Raw genomic sequence first — 23,776 nt, 5'->3', positions numbered from 1 at the left:
GAAAAATGGGGGCTGGGAAGGTGGCTCAGTGGTAGAGCGCTTGCCTTGCATGCATGAGGCCCTGGGTATGATTCCTCAGCACCACATAAGCAAAAATTAAAAAAAAGCCGGAAGTAGTGCTGTGGCTCAAGTGGTAGAGCACTAGCCTTGAGCTGAAGAGCTGAGGGACAGTGCCCAGGTCCAGAGTTCAGGCCCCACGACTGGACCCCCCCCCAAAAAAAAGAGGAAAAATGGTTTAATCTGCAATATTTAAAAACTTAAAGAAATAGCTAAATGAACATACCTAATTGAGAGTGAAAAGCTGGACTAATTTTCTTCTGGGCCAGTTCGGTTTTCAATGTTCTTAAGTCAGAAATTGCTTGTTTTCTCATCTAAAAAAAAAAAGAATTACCTTCAAATTACTCTTTTGTGTATCCTTTGTTTTTTGTACTATTTTAACTGTTTTCCCTCCTTTGCTTCTTTACTTTCATTCCTAACACTTATTACAGGCAAATTTGTCAGTTATGATACCTGCCTGCCTGCCTGCCTGTCTGTCTGTCTATCTATCTATCTATCATCTACCTATTTTTATTGTAAAGGTGATGCTCAGTTACATAGTTACATAAGGGTTACAGTTACATAAGTCAGGTAGTAAATACATTTCTTTTTGAACTGTGTCACCTCTTCCCTCAGTTTCTCCCAGTTTTTCCCTGCAAACCCTTCTCCCCCACAACACTGTCTAGTGAATATCACGGCTGCATTGGTTCTACCTTTGTCCCACCATTTCTGTGCTTCCTTTTACTCTCCCCCAGATAAGCTTACATACAAAAGGTACAGAAATAAAAAAGTGACAAAGGAGAAAAAAAAGAAATATAAGCTCTTCTTTCCATTTCTTGAAGTTCATTTCAATAGACATAATTTTATACGACCATATGCACATGGCTATTGAGCCTTTGTGATCCTCTCCTAAGGATATCCTCATTTGATCTCACTGTAAATGTTTATAGAGTCCTGTTTAATTTATCAGGTGCAATTTTTTTTGTCCTTTACATTCTATGTGTTTACTTGTAGATTTATAGGCACATTTTAATTACTACAAATGAGGGAAACCATGCAACCTATGTTTATTTGGATCTGATTTACTTCACTTAATTTTTTCCAGTATTCTTTCTGGTGGAAGCACAGAGTTCCATTGTGTATATACTATGTTTTCTTGCTTCATTTGTCCACTGAGAGACATCTAGGTTGCTTCCAGTATAATATATAAGAATATGTAATTCATATTGAGTTAAACATTGATCTCTGGAGTCAGGCACTGGAGGCTTGTAATTTTAGCTACTCAAGAGGCTAAGATCTAAGAACTGGGGTTTAAAGATAGCCCCAGCAAGAAAAGTCAGTGAGACTCATATTTCTACCAAACTACCAGAACAAAGGCCAGAAGTAGAACTGTAGCTCAAGTGGTATAGTGCTAGCCTTGAGTAAAAGTAGTTAAGTGACAGTGCCCAGGTACTGAGTTCAAGCCCCCAGACCAGTGTGCGCGTGCTCACATTCATGCACTGACATTTGATTTCTGTATTTAAAATTGTAAGCTAGCTGGGCACTGGTGGCTCACGCCTGTAATTCTAGCTACTCAGGAGACTGAGATCTGAGGATCATGGTTCAAAGCCAGCCCAGGTAGCAAAGTCTGTGAGACTCTTATATCTCCAATTAATCATCAGAAAACTGGAAGTGGTGTTGTGGCTCCAATAGTAGAGTACTAGCCTTGAGCTGTAGAGCTCAGGGGCAGTGCCTAGGCCCAGACCAAGCACCACGACCAACAAAAACAAACAAAAAAACCAGAACAAACAAACAAAAAAAAACCAAAAACAAAAAAATAAGCTTAGCTTAGAAAATTCTGTGACATAAAAAATTTAGACCTGTACTATCCAAGTAGTAGCTAGATGCCATAGCTAATGAAATTTAAATTCAGGTAAATTTAAAATTCAGTTCCTCAGTCCCTGAAGTTACATTTCAAGTGTTCAGCATCTACAGGTGGTAGTGGCTAAAACTACTGTTGGGAGGGTGAAGTGCAGAATACCTCATCCTTATAGAAAGTTCAACTGGACAGTGCTAATTGTGGGAGGGGTAATTCTGTGCTCTAAATCTATCTCTGATAAAGAGTGAATGGCAAGCATTTCTCTTTCTTTCCTTCCTTCCTTTCTTTTTTTCTTTTCTTTCTTTCTTCCTTTCTTCTTTTTCTTTTCTTTTTTGTTGGTCATGGGGCCGGAACTCTGGGCCTGGACGCTGCCCCTCAGCTCTATAGCTCAAAGCTAGCACCCTACCACTAGAGCCACAAGCGCCTCTTCCGGCTTTTTCTGTTTATGTGGTGCTGAAGAATTGAACTCAGGGCCTCATGCATGTGAGGCAAAGGCAAGCATTTCTATAATTACTGATCTTATTTTTCTGTTCTGTGTAGATATACTTGTGTAAAATGTATATTTTTCTTGTTTTCTGTTCAACAAAAAGTTTTTAAAGACACTTATTAGGGGCTGGGGTAGCTCAGTGGTTAAGAATTTGCCTCATGCATGAGGCCCCAGATTACATTCCTAGCACTAAAAAAAAAAGAAGACAAGACAGCAAGAAAAGGAAGGAGGGAGGAAAGGAAGGAGGAAAGGAGGAAGGAAGAAGAGAAGGAAGGAAGGAAGGAAGGAAGGAAGGAAGGAAGGAAGGAAGGAAGGAAGGAAGGAGAGAAGAATTAGCAAGTAAATATCTATACTGGAGAGAAAGTTTCTATGGTGAAATAATTATGTAAAATTTTGTCAAATAAGTATGCCTAGACCATCTACTAAACATCTACTATATGAAAGATCCAATGTGAGAAACACAGCTAAAGGAGAGTTTTCCCTGAGGTAAACTTAGCATCTAGTTGACAGTCCATGATTCATATTAAAAACAAATAAAATACATATGAAAACTCAAAAGAATGAGATAATTACCCAAGAGAAGAGAAAATTTTATCTAGATTTCAGAGGAGTGCTCTGATTGCCCCATCTCCTTAAAGACATATTGTAGTGAACATTTTTAGTACTCTACCCTATTTCATCAGGTACTACCTTCTTAATGTTAGGAAATGTGGCCCTAATCATTATTAATAGCTACATATGCTATTTAATTTAAGGCATAAATTGTGTAAGTGCATTCTTTGACAATAATTATTGATTTTGAGTTAGGTCTAGTTGATCTCCCACCAGGCTAACATGAAAGATATGTACATTTCATGATTCAAGGAGATGTTTCTATTTTGTTTTGGAGATATGTAATCCTAATTACAATGGCAATTCTTCTACTCTTAAGACTTACTCCCTACTCTTAGACTACTCCTACTCTATAGACTTACTTATGAATATAGACCCCTTGGTAGATGAATGGATCAAGAAAATGTGGTATATATACACAATGGAATTCTATGTCTCCATCAGAAAGAATGACATTGCCCCATTTGTTAGGAAATGGAAAGACTTGGAAAAAATTATATCAAGTGAAGTAAGCTAGGCCCAAAGAAACATAGGTCCCATGGTTTCCCTTATTTGCAATAACTAGTATATGTCCGAGACAAGCAGAAAAGGTCAGATAAGTTGACCTTAGGTGAAATGAACCCCAAGATAAGTATTCAAATATTTTTTCTCTCATGCGATTGTTTCTAACATATTTATAAGATGATTTCTTTGTTGCTTTGTATGTCCCTCCCCCACGGTATAACCCCTGCTTTTACTGTATTTGATGTTGGTATGTGGAGGGGAAGGGAAAAAACAAATCGTTAAGAACTGTATTGACAAAAAAAAAAAAAAAAGAACTGTATTGACACAGGGTCATTTTTAGTGAAATTTTACTAAATTTCCCTCAGGCTTGTAACATGCATCATCATAAACAATTATTTTTCTTCTCCAATTGATACTCTTAATTGTTAAAGTAACAATGTTAAGAAGTTAATCATGATGGCCCTTATATTAGTGACACATATATTTGATTAAAATACCAAAATATTTTATTTCAAGATGAACAGGATCTGAATAGGAGAAATGCAAGTTACCTTAACTTCTATTATGAGTTTCATTTTATCAGTATCCAATTTTCTCTTAAGTTGGTCAATTGCATGCTGTACCTCAGTGATCTGGATTATAAGATTATTCTGTGTGATATATAAAGAGACTTATTTATTTAATATAATGTCCATATATTTTAGAATAAAGTGCCTTGCCAGCATTAATTGAAATGGTAAATGTCAAATGAGAAAATAAAAAACATAATCTATTCCATAAAATAAATATTGCTTTGGCATATATCACTATGACTTTCTGTTGATTTCTGGTCTATCTCTTCTGTCCTACCATTGTTCATTTATTATTTTAAAAAATTGGTATCTGTATAAGTTGCCATAAAAGTAGTCCTATAAAAACGAGTAACTACTACTACAAATGGAATAACCCAGGTTTAAGACAATGGCAAGATATTAGAAATTGCCATAATGCTTTATTATCTGAATCAGATTAGAGTTTTTAAATAGTTAGAAAGGAAACGATTTAAGACATCCTACTTAACATAAGAAGACATTTTGGTTCCTTTTATTCAGAGAAGTTTATAAGGTATAGTGGCTGTCACTGAATAAGCTTTTTGTTTGTTTGTTTTTGTTTTTTGGGGGCAGTCGTGGGGCTTGAACTCTGGGCTTGGGAGCTGTCCTTGCGCTCTTCAGCTCAAGGCAAGTGCTCTACCTCTTGAGTTACAGCGCCACTTCCGGTTTTCTAGTGGTTTATTGGAGATAAAAGTCTCACGGGCCGGGCGCCGGTGGCTCACGCCTGTAATCCTAGCTACTCAGGAGGCTGAGATCTGAGAATCGCGGTTCAAAGCCAGCCCGGGCAGGCGCTGTAGCTCAAGTGGTAGAGCGCTCGCCTTGAGCTGAAGAGCTGAGGGACAGTGCCCAGGCCCAGAGTTCAAGCCCCATGACCGACACACACACACAAAAAAAAGTCTCACGGACTTTCCTGCCTGGGCTGGCTTTGAACCTCAATCCTCAGATCTCAGCCTCCTGAGTAGCTACAATTACAGGCGTGAGCTACCAGTGCCCAGCTTGAATAAGTTATTTAAGAACCGTAAACTTCCACTGGGCCACTGGTGGCTCATGCCTGTAATGCTAACTACTTAGGAGGCAGGGATCTGAGGATCAAAGTTCGAAGCCAGCCCAGTCTGTGAGACTTTTATCTTCAATTTACTACCAAAAAAGCTGGCCGTGGAGCTGTGGCTCTAAAGGGAGTACCCTAGCTTTGAGCACAAAAGCTCAGGGATAGCACATAGGTCCTGAATTCAAGTCCCAGGGCTGGCACACACAGACTAAAATGAAATTGTGAACTTCCTTTGTGCAAAGGTCCTAACTGGAACTTAATTAAATAGGTATGCTTTTAAAAAACAACTAATATGGACACATAATTATTTGAAGCTATTTGGATTTTATATTAAATTTATCCAAAATAAAAAATTAAAAATTAAAAATCTTTACTATCAATAATAATGTATTTTAAAATCTTCTGGATCAATGGAATCAAACTAACAAAAGTTAAGATGTTAGATGGCTTCTAGAATTATTTTGTCTGCTTTTTAAGTATATGATGGGATTATTCAATAATAAGATAAAATTAAATCTCTAAGATTCAAGACTATCTCAAGAAAAAAAGGAATCATTAAAAATTTCACAATAATATCAATACCCTAAAAATTTTTGTAGGTTCCATCATGCCCCACACCTCCTTAAAGACAGACTGTAGTGAACATTGTTAGTACTCTGCCCTACTACTTCATCAGGTGCTACCTTCTTTATGTTAGGAAATATGAATAACGGCATATGCTATTTAATCTAAGGCATAACATTCAGTGAGTGCATTCTTTGGCAATAATTATTTATCTTGAGTTAGTTCTAGTTGATCCCCTACCAGGATAAAATGAAAGATCTGTATATTTCATGATTCAAGAAGAGGTTTCTATTTTGTTTTGGAGATATGCAACCCTAATTACAATTGGCAATTCTACTTTTACTCTTAGTAAAAACAATCATAATGAGCCAACACTTAATAGGGAGGAGATATCAGAAGCACGTAAGACATCATATCTGCTGTTAACTTTCAGCAGCCTTCCATCTATAACATGGTTCAAGAATTTTGTTACTGTGTAAGCAAATTTAAGTCAGTTATTTTCCTGTTGTTTTTTTTTTGTGAAAATACCGTACAGAGGAGTTGCAATTACATGGGCAAGATAATGAGTACATTTATCAAGCATTGTTACCTCCTCCTTTGTTTCCCCTTCCCATCCCTTCCCATCTCCTCCCACCCCAAGTCAGTTTTGTTATATAGTCTGAAGCATCTTAAATCTCACAACACCAAAAATCACGTTTTCTGAACAGAACATTTCTATAGAAGGACAGCACATGTAGTACCTTAGAGTCTGAGATGTTTGCCAAATTCTTTGGTCTCATCTTGATCTCCCTGGCTTCAAGTTGCATGAGCAATTTTTTATAGTAAAGTTCCAAATCTTCTCGAAGTTTTGTTAAAACCTCTTCTAATGATGATGTGACTTTCTTTGTTTCCAAGTATTTTTTCTTCCAATTATCACAGGCTACAAAAACAAAGCAAAAAGCAAAAGATGAAAACAAAACAAAACCATAGACTAAATGAACTCTAGGAAATTTGTACAAGAGTTCTTTTTTTCTGTTTGTCTTGTTTATCTGTCTTTGGGGTCAGGGGGAGTAAAGAAATGGAGGGACAATAGATGAACAAATACAGTAGTGCTATTCCACAGACACTGTGTTGAAAATGAACTATATAACTTGTGGGTGGAAAAGGGAGGGGGAAAATGTGAGAGAGTGAAGGAAGTGGGGAACACTGTCTAAAAAGAAATATACTTATTACCTGACTTACAATAATTTAAAAAACCATAAACAAACAAAACCAAAGGCTATAAAGTTGAGTATGGCTAAAGAATTGAACTTTTTAAGAATTGAACAGATTAGATAATAGATTTAGTAGCAGATGATAGACAGACGGATGGATGGATAGATTGTTCTAGAGCTCAAACCCAGGGAAGCACTTGCTAGGCAAATTTTCTTCTCTTTCTTTTTTTTTTTGGTTGGTCGTGGGGCTTGAACCCTGGGCCTGGGCACTCTCCCTGCACGCTTCAGCTCAAGGTTAGCTCTCTACCAGTTGATAGGCAAGTTTACTGTCACTGAGTAAACCCCCCCCCCCAGCCACTAAAATACTTTTAAAATCAAGTTAAGCCCTAGCTTAAAATTCTCAGATGGCTCCAGATGGCTCCTTACCTTATTTAGAATAAAACTCCAACTCTGACAGACTATCTTCTCTTTGCTGATCGTTTTTATTTTCTACCTATAATCCTCTTTAAATTCTTATTTTCATCCTGGGCCTTGACAGTATACTTTTTATTCAGATTGCTTTCACCTTGTTTATATGCCAGCCTCTTTATTAAGCAACTCTGTTCAGAGATATCTTCCTTGAAATCCCTAGCTGAAACCTCTCCTGTCCTATATAATTCTTTATTAGGCTCTTTATAAGTGCTTCTCTCATCAGTAGCTAGTACTATCTTAGTTATTTATTGTTCACCTCCACCAACTTACAAGCAAGATTCTTAAGGGTGAAGCCAGCTCTATTTTATCCATTGCTGGTATACATACTTTTGTAAAAATCTTGAATCACTCCCCTTGAAGTAGAAGGTGAGTGATCATCCCATTTTATATATAAACAAAGTGCCAGCTATAGGAAGAGAAATAATTTGACTGAGAAAAAGACTGATCTGTTGCTAATCTGGGTCCTGTCATTTCTAGTCCATTGTTCAAACTTGGCTGATAAAAAATTTACTCTTATAGTACCACAAGGCTGAGTTACTGCTACTAACTACTCCTAGGATAACAATTTAACATTGTGTGGCAGAAAAATCCAACGTGTTATGTATGGTATGGATGGGGAACATCTTTTCAAATGTTAGCTCAAATTTTTTCATCAATGAAATGGGTACCTCAAGTCCGTACCTCTTGTGCTATACATGCCTTCTAGTTCTTTTGTGTGTAACTTTGCACTTATCCCACAAACAAAAATGGCTAGTTGGAGGCTTTTCAGTAGCATAAGCCAGAGTGAAATAAATTAAAAAATCTCCTATAGAATCCCTCAATGCATTTTCAATATATTGTAGTGTCAATAATCTTACCTAAGATGATTCTCCAAGACAAACTAAGACTCTCAAACAATTTTACTTTGGTGCTAGCAGCTCCTCAGCAGCCACCGGCACTCTTTCAGAAAGTCCCTCAACATAAGGCTTCAGCTTCGTTGCACTTCATTCCTTCACTTCACAACTTGTCTTAATAATGTTCCCATTACAATGAAACCTACTAAAAGCAGTTCACTTGTTTTGATTTCAAATTCTGCTGAATACTGACGGGGCTCAGTGGTAGAGCACTTGCCTTGCATGCATGAGGCCCTGGGTTCAATTCCTCAGCACCACATAAGCAGAAAAAAAAAAGCCAGAAGTGGTGCTATGGCTCAAGTGGTAGCATGCTAGCCTTGAGCTGAAGAGCTGAGGGACAGCACCCAGGCCCAGAGTTCAGGCCCCACAACCAGACCCCCCCCAAAAAAAGTTGAATACTGACCTGGTTTTCCTATAGTATATCATTCTAATCAGGTATTACTTAAAATATAACAGTAATATAGTAATATAAAATTATTATTATCATTATTACAGTACTGGGCATTAAACAAAGGCCTTATACATGCTGGGCAAACTCTCCACCACTTGAGCTGTGCTGCCAGCTCCTTTATTTATATTTTATTTTTGAGATCTCAGTAACTTTTCCAGGGCTGGTCTCCAACTCACAATCCTTCTGCCTAGGAGGAGTGTAAGATAACTAGCTAGAATTATAACTCTGTCATTTATTTTTAAAAATTCTTTAAAAGTTAAGTGTTCTTCACTGTGATAAAGTCTATGTAATAAACTTTACCTTGGTATCGTTTCAATTTGCTTTGTTCAAATAGCTTTTCAACTTTTTTATTTAGTTCTTCTCTAACATTTTCCAGATATTTTCTTTCTTCCCTTACTTGTTTCATTTGTTCAATAATCTTCTGTCCTAAAGAAATTATAATCCATACTCATTAATGCTTAAAGCCTAATAGATGACTTATATCCTAAAAGAATGTAATACTTAAAAGTGTATACAAAACAAGAATAATTTTTACCAAAAACTCTTCTTTTTTATGCTCTTAATATTATGGAGAATGTTTTGGTTTCTAATACTGAATTAATAAAATACAGCATCTCTTGAATTTACATATATATGAAGAAACAATATTAATTTATGCTTATCTGTTTTGATAAATGTGTTGGGAAAAATTATTAAACTAACATCTTACACTGAGAATGTATATTTTAGAACAAAATAGTATTAGTGACTGAATATATGAAATAGACAAATATATATTTTAATAATTATAGAATTCTGTAATAATTATATATTTTAATCTTTTTTTTCCATGCTAGTCCTGAGGCTTGAACTTAGGGTGTAAGTGCTGTCCCTGAGCCTTTGTGTTCAAGACTACTGCTCTACCACTTGAGCCATAGCTCCACTTCCAGCTTTTTTGGTGGTTAATTGGACACAGAGTCTCACAGACTTTCCTGTCCAGGCTAACTTTGAACCAAGATCCTCAAATCTCAGTTCCTTGTAGTAGCTGGGATTACAGGTGTGAGCCACTGCCACCTAATTTAAGAGTATAGTTCAGTGACATTGAGCATATACATATTATACAATCAGCACTACCACTGTTTCCAGAATGTTTTTCTTTTCCTGAACTAGGAACTCTGTGTGATCATTAAATAACTCCTTATTAACACATTTATCCCACAGAACCATTTTCCAGTGTCGCAATACTTACTCTCCATTTGTAATAAAGAACTATCAGATATTCCTGACGAAAGAACAGGTTGAAAAGGAAATGAAGGAAAGTCAATGAGATCTGGTAGGATGTTGTGCTCTTTTTCATCTAGCTGTAAGAAAACATGAAAATCAATTGGATCTGGTAGGGCAACACATTCTTTTTGCATTTGTCTGAAACTATTTGTCAGTGGACACCAGCAATGTGTTTATTTACATACTGATGGATTTTGATTTTGTATTTATAGCTACAGATTCTCCCTCATACTCCTATTTTATGATTAATTATAAATTTTACATACTAAAAATTTTAATAAAGAACACATTCTTTTTCTTTCTTTTTGGTTAGTACTGGGGGTTGAAATTAGGGCCTTGTTCTTGTAAGGTAGGTTGTCTACTACTGTGCCATGAAACTAGTCTCACTTTGGTTTATTTTCAAGGTAGGGCCTCAGTTTATGCTTGGCTGGAATGGGCTTAATAGGATCACTTTTAGTTTTCTAATACTGCTTTATTTTTTTTCATCCAGAGTCAAATTTAATAATTTATATTTACCTAGAAAATTAGTCACCATATTTTCCATGTTTTAGCATAGGTTTTCATTTTATTTATGTGTATGTTTATGTATTAATTTATTTATGTATTTATGTTTGGTGACATGGGTTGAACCCGGGGCTGTGTAATCACTTGGGCTTGCTTGCTCTGCTGGCATTCCACCACTTGAGCCACCCCTCCAGTCTTACATTTTATTCTTATATGCTTATTGTCATGTTTGTGTTTGTATTACCTTTATATTTTTAAAATTTTTATTTTCTACCTTTTAACAAACTACCTCAAACCTTATCATGTTGATGTTTTTTCACTACTATTTTATAGATCTTGTTTTCAACTCTGCTATGTTTTTACTTCTATAAACTCATTAGTTTCTACTTTTAATTCATCAACTTCTTACTTTGATCTTTAGTATTCTTTTTCCAGACTATTTTATTTTATTATAGAATCATGTTTCCACAAGACGATGTACTCTACCTCAATTAGAAAAAAAACTCTCCACATACCACCCAAGGAGGGAAGATAAATCACACAGAGCTTATGATTATAGCTTAGGCAGGACACAGAACCTATTCAATTTACATGTAAGAAAGAATTATAACCCTTAACCAGAGCATAATCAGGAATTCACTTGGAGCAGATAGATATGGAGTAGGTTTCATAACTACACATAGAAAACAGGAAATGTGAACCACCATTCAGTGAGGAAGGAATGGGCCCAATTGTGGTGAAGGATAGAGAGCAAAATACATTACTGCACTTTCTAAGGGAGGGCTTGAAAAATGTAGGTTAGGGGCAGAGGCAGTAATCATGGGAAAACAGTTTCTGAGAGAGAAGAAAATATTTTGGGAGGAGAATATCTCTTGGGGGGATAGTATGGAAAAAAGAAAGAAGAAAGTGGCCAACATAAGAGCTCTACCTTAAATTAGTAGAAAGGAATCTCTTCAAATCTAGATCTCTTCCCCCACCCCTTAATGTCTCATTACTGATAAAAGAGTGAGCTGGAAGTCACTATAGCAACAGAAAAGGGTGCTCCTGATTTAAGAAATATATTTGGCCGGTGCCAGTGGCTCATGCCTGTAATCCTAGCTACTAAGAGGCTGAGAGCTGAGGATCACGGTTCAAAGCCAGCTCCAGGAAGGAAAATCCATTAGACTCTTATCTCCAATAAACTACCAGAAAACCAGAAGTGGCGTTGTTGCTCAAGTGGAAGAGCATTCGCCTTGAGCTGAAGAGATGAGGGACAGTGGCCTGGAGTTCAAGCCCCATGACCACCACCACTACCACCACCAACAACAACAATAAAAAGAAATATATTTAAGAAACTTGGTCTTGGGTGGGAAGGTGGCTCAGTGGTAGAGTGCTTGCCTTGCATGCCTGAGGCCCTGGGTTCAATTCCTCAGCACCACATAAGCAAAAAGAAAAAAAGCCAGAAGTGGCGCTGTGGCTCAGGTAGTAGAGCGTTAGCCTTGAGCTGAAAAGCTGAGGGATAGTGCCCAGGCCCAGAGTTCAGGCCCCACGACCGGACTCCCCTCCCCCCCCCAAAAAAAGAAACTTGGTCTTGAACTTTACAACTTGGGTGCGGGGAGGAGGAGTTGGGGAAGTGGGGAGGAAAGGGATGGTAGGGGAAAAATAAAGGAGGAGGTAACAATGCTCGATAGGAAATGTACTCATTTACCTTACTCATGTAACTGTAACCCCTCTGTACAGTATTTTTACAATAAAACATATATATATATATATGTGTATATATGCATATATATAAAAGAAATTTGGTCTACCAATTGGTGTCACTTGTTATTACTGATACAGAAAAATCTCAGCAAAAATAAACATGAACAGTATCTACAAAGTAATTTACCATTCAATTTTGAGGAAAACCTCAAAACTAAGTCTAAAATAATTTTAAAGAAAAAACAGCTTGGAAGCAGAGAAAAATGTACTAATATTCCAAACACAGATTAACTATAATTAAGCAAGTACTTGCAGATACCAATGAACTTTGCAAAACAAAAATTTTAAAACGGGGCTGGGAAGGTGGCTCAGTGGTAGAGCGCTTGCCTTGCATGCATGAGGCCCTGGGTTCGATTCCTCAGCACCACATAAGCAAAAACAAAAAAGCCAGAAGTGGTGCTATGGCTCAAGTGGTAGAGCGCTAGCCTTGAGCTGAAGAGCCGAGGGACAGCACCCAGGTGCAGAGTTCAGGCCCCATGACTGGACCCCACCCCCCAAAAAATTAAAACTTAGAATAAAAATGGAAAAACAGCAGGAAAATGTGAAATGGAAGTTGGTCAAAATCAAGAAAGAAATTGGACTAAAGGCATAGCTCAAGTGTCAGAGTGCCTGCCTAGAAAGTTCCAGGCCCTGAGTTTAATACCTGTTACCACCAAAAAGTGGACAAGGTAGAAGAGGGTAGAGCAAAAGGGAGGAAGAGGAAGGAAGAGAGAAGGGAAGAAAAAATGATAGAGAAAACAAAACTATCTTAGAAAGAAAAAAAATTAGCAGTTGTCTTAAGAGGAAACAACTATGATCAAATTTATATCAAGAATAATAAGGAATATAAATAAAAAGAAAATGAAACATAAAGTAAAAACATAGATCAGAAAGAAAGTGATATAAAGGTGAAGAGGGTCTAAAATAACACTAACAGTGACCTCTGGAAGAGGAAAACATAATAAAATAGATGTACTCATTAAAATTACAATTATGAAAAATATTTTCCAACAGTGTTTCACACTGAAAAAATAGTGTCCTGTGTGTTCCTAGAAAAAAAAACCTGATCTAGAATTCTTAACTGATACAGAGTCTGAGAAAACTGTTACACATTAAAGGAATCTTTTTATATTCTAGTTTACAATGAAAAGAAAATAAAGTTGGCCTCACACTTCTGAAGAATTTTTTTGTGTGTGCACCACTACTGGGGTTTGAACTCAGGCAGGGTCTCTTACTCTTGCTTTGTTTTTTCCACTCAAGACTGGCACTCTACCACTTGAGTCACAGCTTCACTTCTAGCTTTTTGCTGGTTAACTGTAGATTAGAGTCTGACTGATTTTTCTGCATAGGCCACTTCAAACCTCAATTCTTAGATCTGAGCAAACCAAGTAGCTAGGATTATAAGAACGAGCACCAATGCCCAGCTTTTTTAGGTATTTTGTTAAATGTAAAAATCATTTTAGGGTAACTTACTAAGCAGACTAGAGGTTTATTTGCTCTTCTTTGTTCTAGAAAAGGTTTAAAGCATACAAAGAACAAAAGGAATAGTAGAATCAGAAGCTTCCCTACTACAAGCTATGCTCCAACCAAAGATGATGAACACATATTCTGTAAAAGAAAATGGCAGGTCCATTTCAAATATATTTAGAGATCTGAGATCAAAACAAAGGTTAAGAGGATAGGATATAAGAACAGCACAGGAATGATGTATTTTTAAAGCAGAAATAACACAACTAGAAATAAATAAAAGGGAAGGAAAAGAGAGGTAAATTAAAAAATGAATTTAGATCACTCTGAAAATAACTAGTAGAGTTCTATTTTAGAGGGAACAAATCTAAAGGGAATAAATTTAAAAAGAACACATTTTTTAAAAATTTTAAACCTGGGAAAGAGCTGGGAAAGAGAGCTGGGAAATAGAGAGAGGTGGGAAAGAGAGCTGGAAAATAGAGAGCTGGGAAAGAGAGGTGGGAAAGAGAAGAGAGAACTGGGAAAGAAATAGCTGGGAAAGAGAGAGAGCTGGGAAAGAGCAAAGAACACATTTTTTAAAAAGAAAAAATAAGGGTCAAGACTAATAGCATAATTTTATTATTATAAAAGTAAATATTAGAGCTGGGAAGGTGGCTCAGTGGTAGAGCGCTTGCCTTGCATGCATGAGGCCCTGGGTTCAATTCCTCAGCACCACATAAGCAGAAAAAAAAAGCTGGAAGTGGTGCTATGGCTCAAGTGGTAGAGTGCTAGCTTTGAGCTGAAGAGCTGAGGGACAGTGCCCAGGCCCAGAGTTCAGGCCCCACGACTGGACCCCCCCCCAAAAAAAGTAAATATTAGATAGAACAAAGCCTCAAACCTTCCTGAAAACTAGGACCAAGTAAAAAACCAAATTACATGGTATTAGACTCACACTACCTGTCACATTAAAAATGACAAATCTGTACGAAGTCTATTAATAATGCACGTAGATATTACACATTTACTAAGTAAAAAGGCTTTTTGAAGGCTGACAGAGGAAAATCTAATTCTAGGCTGTACATAGGAGACATACTTAAAGTGATTAAGACAAGCTAAAAAAAAACATGAGGATTTTATCAAATAAATACAAATTAAAAAAAAGCAGAGTATGTTGATATATAAAAAAGGAAAAATCCAGACTCCCCTCCCCCCAAACAAATTACATGAGTTATTCAACATAGATCTCTATTTGCTAAAATAAAAATTAACTTTTGGTGACTCACACCAAGAACTTACTGGTGTGCTTAACCATTTCAGTCTAAGGAACAGAATTCTGTGAGCTCTTAATCTTACAAATATCTTGGCAATGAACTATTCTCAAGGACTTCATAATCAAACATCCTTATATCCTTATAGCTTTTAATTGTATAATAAACTGCTACAAATTCTGCCACTTAGATCCTTTATCATAAGGAATTCAGGGAATACATTCCTGTCTGCATTCTAGGCTGCATAAAAGACATTGTTTTGAGTATTTCATTGGTATTATTAATGAAAAATTATAATTTTTGTATATTTGCTTACAGTTGTGTGAAACTAAGACAAGATTTTTGTTAAAAAAAATTATTTACAGGCTGGATGTGTTGGCTCATGCTTGTTAATCCCAGATGCATAGAAGGCAGAGATCAGGCAGATCAGTTGGAGACTACCCTGAGCACACAGCTAGTGAAATATCTAGTGGTGCACACATCTGTGATCCCAGCTACTGGGAGACGTTATTTTAGGGGCTCTTATTTTCTGGGTTTCAATCCAATATATTCCTCAGTGGTTAAAGGAGTGAATGGTATGTGATAAATCTTCACTTGCCATTTTTATCTCCTGAAATAGTTGGATTTCTTGCTCTCCTTTTTACCAAGAGGTTTCTGGCATTTTAAATTTAGTTAGCAGAAGTCTTATATATTGCTGGTTCTTATTAATTGAGCAAACTGTTTCACCTATCACAGCTGCTTAAGCTAGTACACTAAATCGAGAATCTTCAACAGGTATATCTATTATCATTGCTGGTCTGAATTTATTCCCAATAATATTTCTGTAAATTTCCACTAGCATAAAACATAGCAAAGTGTTTCAGTTCTGTTGTAATAAATATTTTTCTCCATTTTGGGACTTTGTTGCCCACATCTCACTTTTGGGGGGAGGAGGGTTGGTACTAGGGTTTGTACTTGCTAGGCAAACACTCTATTACTTGAGCTTCATCTCCAGCCAGTTTTGCTTTTATTCAATTTTATTTTTAAGATAGGGTCTTAACTTTTGCCCAGGACTGACTCCAGACCACAATCCTCCTTCTATCTACCTGATGTTACAGATTTGTACCACCATGCCCAATTGTTTTTTTGTAATAGGGTTTCATTAACTTTTGGCTGAGCTGTACTCAAAACTTCAATCCTATCAAGTAGATGGACTTACAGGACTGCACTACAATGACTGATTAAAAGCAACCTGAATCTGTTCTGTGTAGGTTTAAGTAAGAAGGAATGAAGGAAATTAGAAGCAACAGAAATATAAAAGCCCAGGTTTTAGGCATGGTTTCTTGAAATGACTTTTCTTCTTATATAGTTATCTTGGAGGCCCATCAACAGACTGACTTGCTGACTTCATTTGGAAGCCTTATACTATTTGATAGCAAGAAGTACTATAAAGTCCAAGTAATGAAAATGTACTGGATTAAGGACATAAAATGGTCACTGAAGAGGAAAGCAGGCCAAAAACTGCCCAAGACAGTTGATTTTTGAATAATTCATCAAAAAAAATAAAGTCTTTATAGTGTGGGTACAATGGATATTTGAGAACAAAAATGAGTACCACCCTGAACTTTACTCTGAGATGTGATGGTTCTCTTCAAACTGCTTCTATTTTCACAAAGAGAAATTACCACTGAGATTCTATGAGGAAGGTTTTGGTCTGAGGAGAAAATATGACAGAATTGTCTAAAAGAGATGTAATAGCTCCAGGAAAATGTAGTGTAATACTTTTGGGCAAAGCTGGACACTCATTTGAAGTTAGTTATCTGTTAACTAGTGCTGGAGTTTTGACAAATAAGTCTAAAAAATTTAAGTTAATGTTCTGTATCTTAGTCTCCTTGTCTGATGGTAAAGGTATCTTATCAAAGAGTTACTGAATTGAACAACAATACATATAAGACAATGTAGTGCTCAGGTCAATAAATGTTCTATCATTGTTATGCTGTTACTGGTATATTATTTTGCAGTACTAAAGGTGGAAACAGGGCCTCCTACCCAACCAATAAATATTAATATATTTAATATATTAAGCATTATAATATATTTATCATTGTAGTAATACTATTAAATATTATTAAATAATAATAATGAGAAATTGTAATGGTTTACAGCATGAGCTATGAAGCTAGTCTAGACTGCTTAAGATCTAGTCCTAGGTTTAATACTTCTTATCTAACTTGTTCATTGTTGGCTATTCTTAAAACTAGTATTGTTAGTATCTTAAGGATGTCTTAAATTCTTCTCACAAATATTTGCAAAATTCTCTCTCCACAAGTTCTTGAGAATAAATAGGTAGTTTGAATAATAGTCATTAACTCTTTTAACTACTGTTATTCAAATTAGATAACATGTCCAAGATCACACCATTAGTAACTAGTGACTGACAACAAACAATTCAAGCACTAGTATACTACTTCCTCTCAACAAACTAGAGAAATATGTCCTAAAGACCTGAGTTAAGTGGCAGCATTAATGTGTTAAATTAAAAATCAGCTGCTACAGCTTCCAGTTAAGAATAGTGCACCTCTAAAAATAGTAGCAGCATTTGAACATATAATCCCGATAGTTACTATAGATAACATTTTCCTCACTTTCATTTTGGCATATTGTTTGTTCAGTCACAAAAGCAAAACAAAAATCACACTATTGAGATAATATTGGTATTAGAACAACATGCTTTTGGTATCATAACTAGAAAACTTCAATTTCTGAAAAAGTATTGTCTCAACAGTGCACTTAAAAATTTTAATATCATACCTGATTGATCTGTTGTCTATCAATAGTTATATCATCTTCGTTTTTCCAAAGTAACTGACTTTAAAGAAAAAGACAGATTAAAAAGTCACAATAAAACCTGATTTTAATATTAGCTTTTATATTCATTTGTAAACACTTTAGATCTTTTCTTTGATGTTCTACAAACACAAGTATAACATTAAAAATGTTTAAAGTCAGCCTAAAAACCCAGTGGGGTATCAGATACCTGTACTACTCAGGAAGCTGAGGCAGGAGGATCACTTGAGACAAGAATTAAGGATGAGTTTAAGTAACATAATGACCCTGACTCTTAAAAAAATCAGCCTGAGGCCATTATCACATTTCCTTTTAAGTTCATTAGTGATCAGTATGCATCACAATTATTATGAGTAATAAAATCATATGGCAATTAATTCCAATTATAGCTTACTATTTGCAACAAATATAAATGATTAAAAATTTATAATTTCCCTTAATTTTTTTTTTGTGGCATTGAGGTTAGATTACTTGGTACATGCTCTACGATTTGAATCATTACTTTTCAGGTAGGTTCTCACATTTTTGAAGGTTTGAGACTATGGTCCTCCTATTGATGTCTCCCAGTAGCTGGGATCACAGATGTGTGCCACCACTAGATGTTTCACTAGCTGTTTGCTCAGGGTCGTCTCCAACTGTGATCTGCCTGATCTCTGCCTTCCATGTAGCTGGGATTAACAAGCATGAGCCAACACACCCAGTCTATAAATAATTTTTTAAATAAAAATCATGTCTTAATTTCCAACAATTGTAAGCAAATATACAAATATTATCATTTTGAATTAATGATACCAATGAAATACTCAAAACATATTAATAGCCAAAAATTAAAGAGGTATATGAATTAGTTCTAACAAGAACCTTTCACTGTCATCAAATATCCTTGATGAAAAAAGATCAACAGAAAATATTTGAGTAATAAACTATCCCTTATTTTTTTTTTAAACCAAGAGATTTTTTTTTGGGGGGGGGGTCCAGTCGTGGGCCTGAACTCTGGGCCTGGGCGCTGACCCTCAGCTCTTCAGCTCAAGGCTAGCACTCTACCACTTGAGCCACAGCGCCACTTCCAGCTTTTTTCTTTTTGCTTATGTGGTGCTGAGGAATTGAACCCAGGGCCTCAGGCATGCAAGGCAAGCACTCTACCACTGAGCCACCTTCCCAGCCAAACTATCCCTTATTATATTAGAAAAATGTTAGTATAATCAAGGTAATTTTAATTAAAGGTATCACTAATACCACTCATGCTCTTGTTCTAATTAGAAATCTTTCTAGGACTAGACTAGATGGTATGCTAGTGTAACTGCAGGGGAGACACAAATATCTCAGTTGGAGACCAGTCAGGACAAATGGGTGAAATCTTACCTGAAAAACAAACTGGCATGGCTTAAGTGGTAGAGTGCTTGCTTACCCAAGTGCAAGACTCTAAGTTTAACTCCTCTCCCCGGGAATGTCTTTCTAATATACTCTGGATATCACATTTTACTTATGTTCTAAATGATGTTATATAAAAACAGCATCTATGTTAATCACCTTTGTTCGTTGCTACAGTAATCACTTGACTCTTCCAAAGAGCCTGGTACTTCAAACTTTCCAATGTGATTTTTTGCAGTCTGATTTTCTTTTACAGTGACTTTTTCTTCAGCTGAGGCTGATGTTCATGAACAGCACACAAAATTCAAAATGTTAAGAAAATAACAAAATAAAATTTATTTTTATTCTTATACATTATAATCTTGTCCTATGTGTCAGAATCCTCATGACATTTACTATGCAGATATAAAGCAACAATTTCCAAAGTAGATTTTATGAGACATTAGTTTATATGAACAGAAAAGTCTTAGGTGAGTTTAGTTTGGGAAACACTGAATTAAGCCATACTAAGAGAGAACACAACCACACACACACACACACACACACACACACACACACATCACCACCACCACCACCACCACCACCACCATCACCACAGACTTATAGGATTTTTTTTGTTTATGTGCAAAATAAATCTATTTTATGTAGATTTATGTAGGCCTACATTGGGAAACTGTCTTCAGAGATGTTTTTCCAACAGCATCTTCTGAAACACAGCTGTCTAAGGAAACGTAAACAATGTAAATTATCCTTTGTTATTTCACATACATTTTCATTTATAAAATCTCCTTTCATTTTAGCAGTATTTTTCATATAGGAAAACTTTACATCATTAAAACACCAAATTAATGCTCCACATGATCAATACATTTTAAAAGATCCGTAGTGTTAATGTAGATTTCCCCTGTAGGAATCATTCAGAAAAAAACTGAGTCAAGTTAACATTTGGAAAGTAATTCTATAAAGATCGTCAAAATATATTACAACTTAAAATCCATATTGACCTAATTTTAGTTTGACTGCTATATTTATTTCTCTTTTTACATTGGCAAATAATCCATTCAATGCAAAATGAACAAAACTGGATATACCAGCTGTTTAAAACAAACACTAAAATATTACTTTCCCTACCCAACTCCAACCAGGAACAATGTAAAACTTAGCAGATTTTTAGGTATATTTTGACATTTATATGTCATTCCTAGTTTAAAAAATGTTCTTTGCAGTACTGAGGATTGAACCTTGGGATTTCATGCTTGCTAGGAAAGTGCTTTACCAGTTGGGCTATGCCTTCAGCACTCCTTTATGCTTTAAATAATTACCATGAATGGAAAGGAGAGAAATTCATATAAAAACTTAAAAGAATCTCACTGACCATTTCACTAGTGCCAATTATAGGCTAAGTACTAATGTGCTTAAGATTAAAGAAAGTATAAGGTATGGGAAATGATCAGGTAAAGCATACATTTAAGTGAAAAAGAATACAATTAGATAGGAACTAATACATTTAGTAATTGTAATAGAAGTTATTTTGTGGGAATTTGTTTCATTTATATATATGTAGTATACCTGATTTTCCCTCACAATTTATGTACTAAGCTATAAATGTTCAATTGATTGTTTTCTATTAATACTTATAGTCTGCTTTGTTTATATTTTATAAGTTTACTTTTAATAGAAGCATTTTAGCTACTAGACACTTTTTTTCCTTGGGGCTTGAACTCAAGGCCTGGGCACTATCCCGGAGGTTTTCTGTTCAAGATTAGCACTCTACAACTTGGGCCACAGTTCCACTTTTTATTTATTTATGTACTTATTTATTTATTTATATTGGAGATAGTTTTGAACTTTCCTGTCTGGGCTGGCTTTGAACCATGATCCTCAAATCTCCACTTTCTAAGTTGCTACGATTACAGGCATGAGCTACTAGCACCCAACTACTTGTCACTTTTTAACATTTAAATGATTAGTAAATTCATAGGTGCAATCAAATTAAAATTTTCTAATTCTTCAAAATATATACTTTCTCAAAATGAAATTTTGCTGTGGCTTGATACTTTTTTTGAATCCATTTTTTTTGGTACTTGAATAGCAAGCACTATAGTTTTATGGGGTACTTTATTTCTCTTTTATTCTTTTATTTGAAATTATCTTCCCATAAAAAGTGGTAGATTTAAGTGCTGTGACTATTATGATTTTTTTTTCATTTTAACATAGTTCTCTAGTTATGTTTTCTTTTCTCTTCCACATGGCAATTTGTTTGAAATTTCCTAGTTGTAAAACCTAAATTGTAGCTTTTATTTTATCTTGCTGAAAATTGTAAAGCTAGGTTTGCCCACAGAATTTGCTCATTGATTGACTGCTAAAACATCATTGTCTTTACAATTTTAATTGAAATCACCTTCTTCTGGATAATCGTTAAGGTCTTTTAAAGTGTTTACGAAGAAATTGGGATCTCTTCCAGGTTCATCCATTGACAAAATTACATTAACTGGTTGGTGGATTGTTTCATCAACCTCAGCAATATCATTATTAATCTGTTGCTCCTCTAAAGTAACTGTTGATGGCTCTGAATAAACATTTCCTAAGTGGTCCATTACAGGAAGCAAATATAATTCTGGTTGAAGAGCCTAAAACACACCAGAAATTACAAGAAAACAATTACAACAATTAAAAACTTGAGTAAAACTTAAAATCAGCATAAATTTAATATGTCATACGTATGGAGAAGCAAATGATTTCAGTTTCAGTTCTGATTCTTGCTTTTCCGTCACCTAAAAATAAATAAGAAAAAGTAAAGTTTTTTAACATTTACTACTCATTTTTACTTTGTTTTTTCTCTAGAGAAGGCATATCTATCTATCTATCTATCTATCTATCTATCTATCTATCTATCTATCTATCTATCTAACCTATGTGTCATACACATCAAATTAAAAGCTAGAACCATGGCTAGATTCTACAGAGTGCTGAATATAATCCTATATCCTATCTACTGTAGCAAACATAGAAATTCTATATTATGATAATTGTTTTTAAGAAAGTTACCATGTGTTTGGCACTATTCTATATATATTACATATATTAGCTGAGTTAATTCTTACAATTTCTTGTGATAGGCACTAATATTATCTATTGTTTATAGGTGAAGACAAGCAGCAAAGAAAAGTTAAATAACTTGTCCTATTATTTATAATTTTTTAATTTAAATTTTGTTTCCTTTTGTATTTGAGATAGGGCTCCCTAACTTTCCCTGGCCTATAATAACAGTGCAAGTGACCCTCCCAAGGGCAGGTAAATGGACAAAGACAAAAAGAAAAGAAAACAACAAACTGTCTTGTTTCCAAGAGAGTTCATTTCATTAGAAATATAATATGACAGAACACAGAGACTCGGAGATATAGTGGCTTGTTAGATTGGAAATTTCCACTAAGAATATTCTCAACTTAAGCAAATTCTATAGAAAACTACAAATAAATAAAGCCAGCTGTTGCCCAAGCAAATAAGACCACTTTCTCTAGAACACAAGGATTCATATAAAGTATTTTTAAAAACTACTCTTTCAAGTTAAAAATTCTAGGGTGAAGAGTTGTGGTACATTTCTGTATTCACAGCTACTCAGGAGATTAGTATAATCACAGCTCAAGGCCAGTTGGGCAAAATAATTATACTCCATCTCAACCAATAAGTCAGCATTTGTAATGCTAGCTATGCAGGTGGCATAGGTAGGAAAACTGTTGTATGAGATTGGCCTCTACAAAAATATGAAACTCTATCTGGAAAAATAGCTAAAGCAAAAAGGGCCAAAAGTATGAATCAAATAGTACAGCACCTGCCTAGGAGGCCCAATTTTCCAGTAGTGCTTAAACATTAAAATACATTACCTATAGAATCACATTAAAAAGAATCATATTTTAAATGTTTCCTTTTATTCTCAATCCCATCATTTCAATGCCTAATAATATATGAATGAACTTCATCTTTTATAATCTATGTTTAGTGATATTTGCATTCCATTATGATTTCACATCTCATGTGTTAAGGAACTGAGTTAATAAGCATTTAAGAGACACAATTTGATAAGGCATGCTTTCCTTTAAGTAGAAGGAAAACTTACCACAGCTAAATTGTTTCCAATGCATTTCAGAAATAAAAATTTTTCTGCAACAGCATCTTCACCAAGAAAATCACCAAGGTGCTCCCTCAAGGCTTGTAAGGTAAGTTGAGGAGATACTCTGAAATATCATGAAATGCACTCAATATAAAAGTAAATCAATTTTCATGTATTAATTATTCAATAATTTTAGTTGGCTATCACAAAAACAATGATTGAATGTGTCAGATGTATCTTAATGTAATATGTTTATACAGAACTTGACATCGAGATCTGCAGTAACTACTTTTCAAATAAGTGACTTAAAAGTCTACTTAGATGATACAAATAAGCTAGAGGCATGGCTCAAGTGACAGAGCACTTGCCCAACAAGCTGAAGGCTTTATATTCAAACCCCAGTTCCACAAAAATTATACAAATGCATACTGCTTATGAAAGACCTTTTTATACTGAAAAGGAAAATGATTTCTTTGCTAAATTACCTCCAAGTTTTTCAATTAGAACAAAATTTTGTCATGGAATTTATATGCTGTTCATAGCATATGAGTACTGCTT

The 23,776-nt window shown here is 35.2% G+C and overlaps 1 protein-coding gene across 1 annotated transcript; it reads right to left on the bottom strand.

The window, feature by feature from the left end:
• Positions 1-269: 269 nt before the first annotated feature.
• Positions 270-23,488, bottom strand: Spata1 (spermatogenesis associated 1). The gene is made up of 11 exons (XM_013018204.1): positions 23,477-23,488; positions 21,828-21,881; positions 21,509-21,737; positions 19,772-19,828; positions 19,267-19,384; positions 17,701-17,758; positions 9,936-10,047; positions 9,008-9,133; positions 6,440-6,618; positions 4,049-4,147; positions 270-371 (listed from the first exon to the last, which is right to left on the bottom strand). The coding sequence occupies exons 1-11, from the start codon at positions 23,486-23,488 to the stop codon at positions 270-272; spliced, it is 1,146 nt and encodes a 381-aa protein (XP_012873658.1).
• Between the last annotated feature and the right edge of the window lie 288 nt (positions 23,489-23,776).

Source organism: Dipodomys ordii, unplaced genomic scaffold (genome assembly GCF_000151885.1).
Source record: "Dipodomys ordii isolate 6190 unplaced genomic scaffold, Dord_2.0 Scaffold39, whole genome shotgun sequence".
Lineage (NCBI taxonomy): Eukaryota > Metazoa > Chordata > Mammalia > Rodentia > Heteromyidae > Dipodomys > Dipodomys ordii.
The sequence above is the reverse complement of the archived record's forward strand: the minus strand, read 5'-3'. Positions and strand labels throughout refer to the sequence as shown.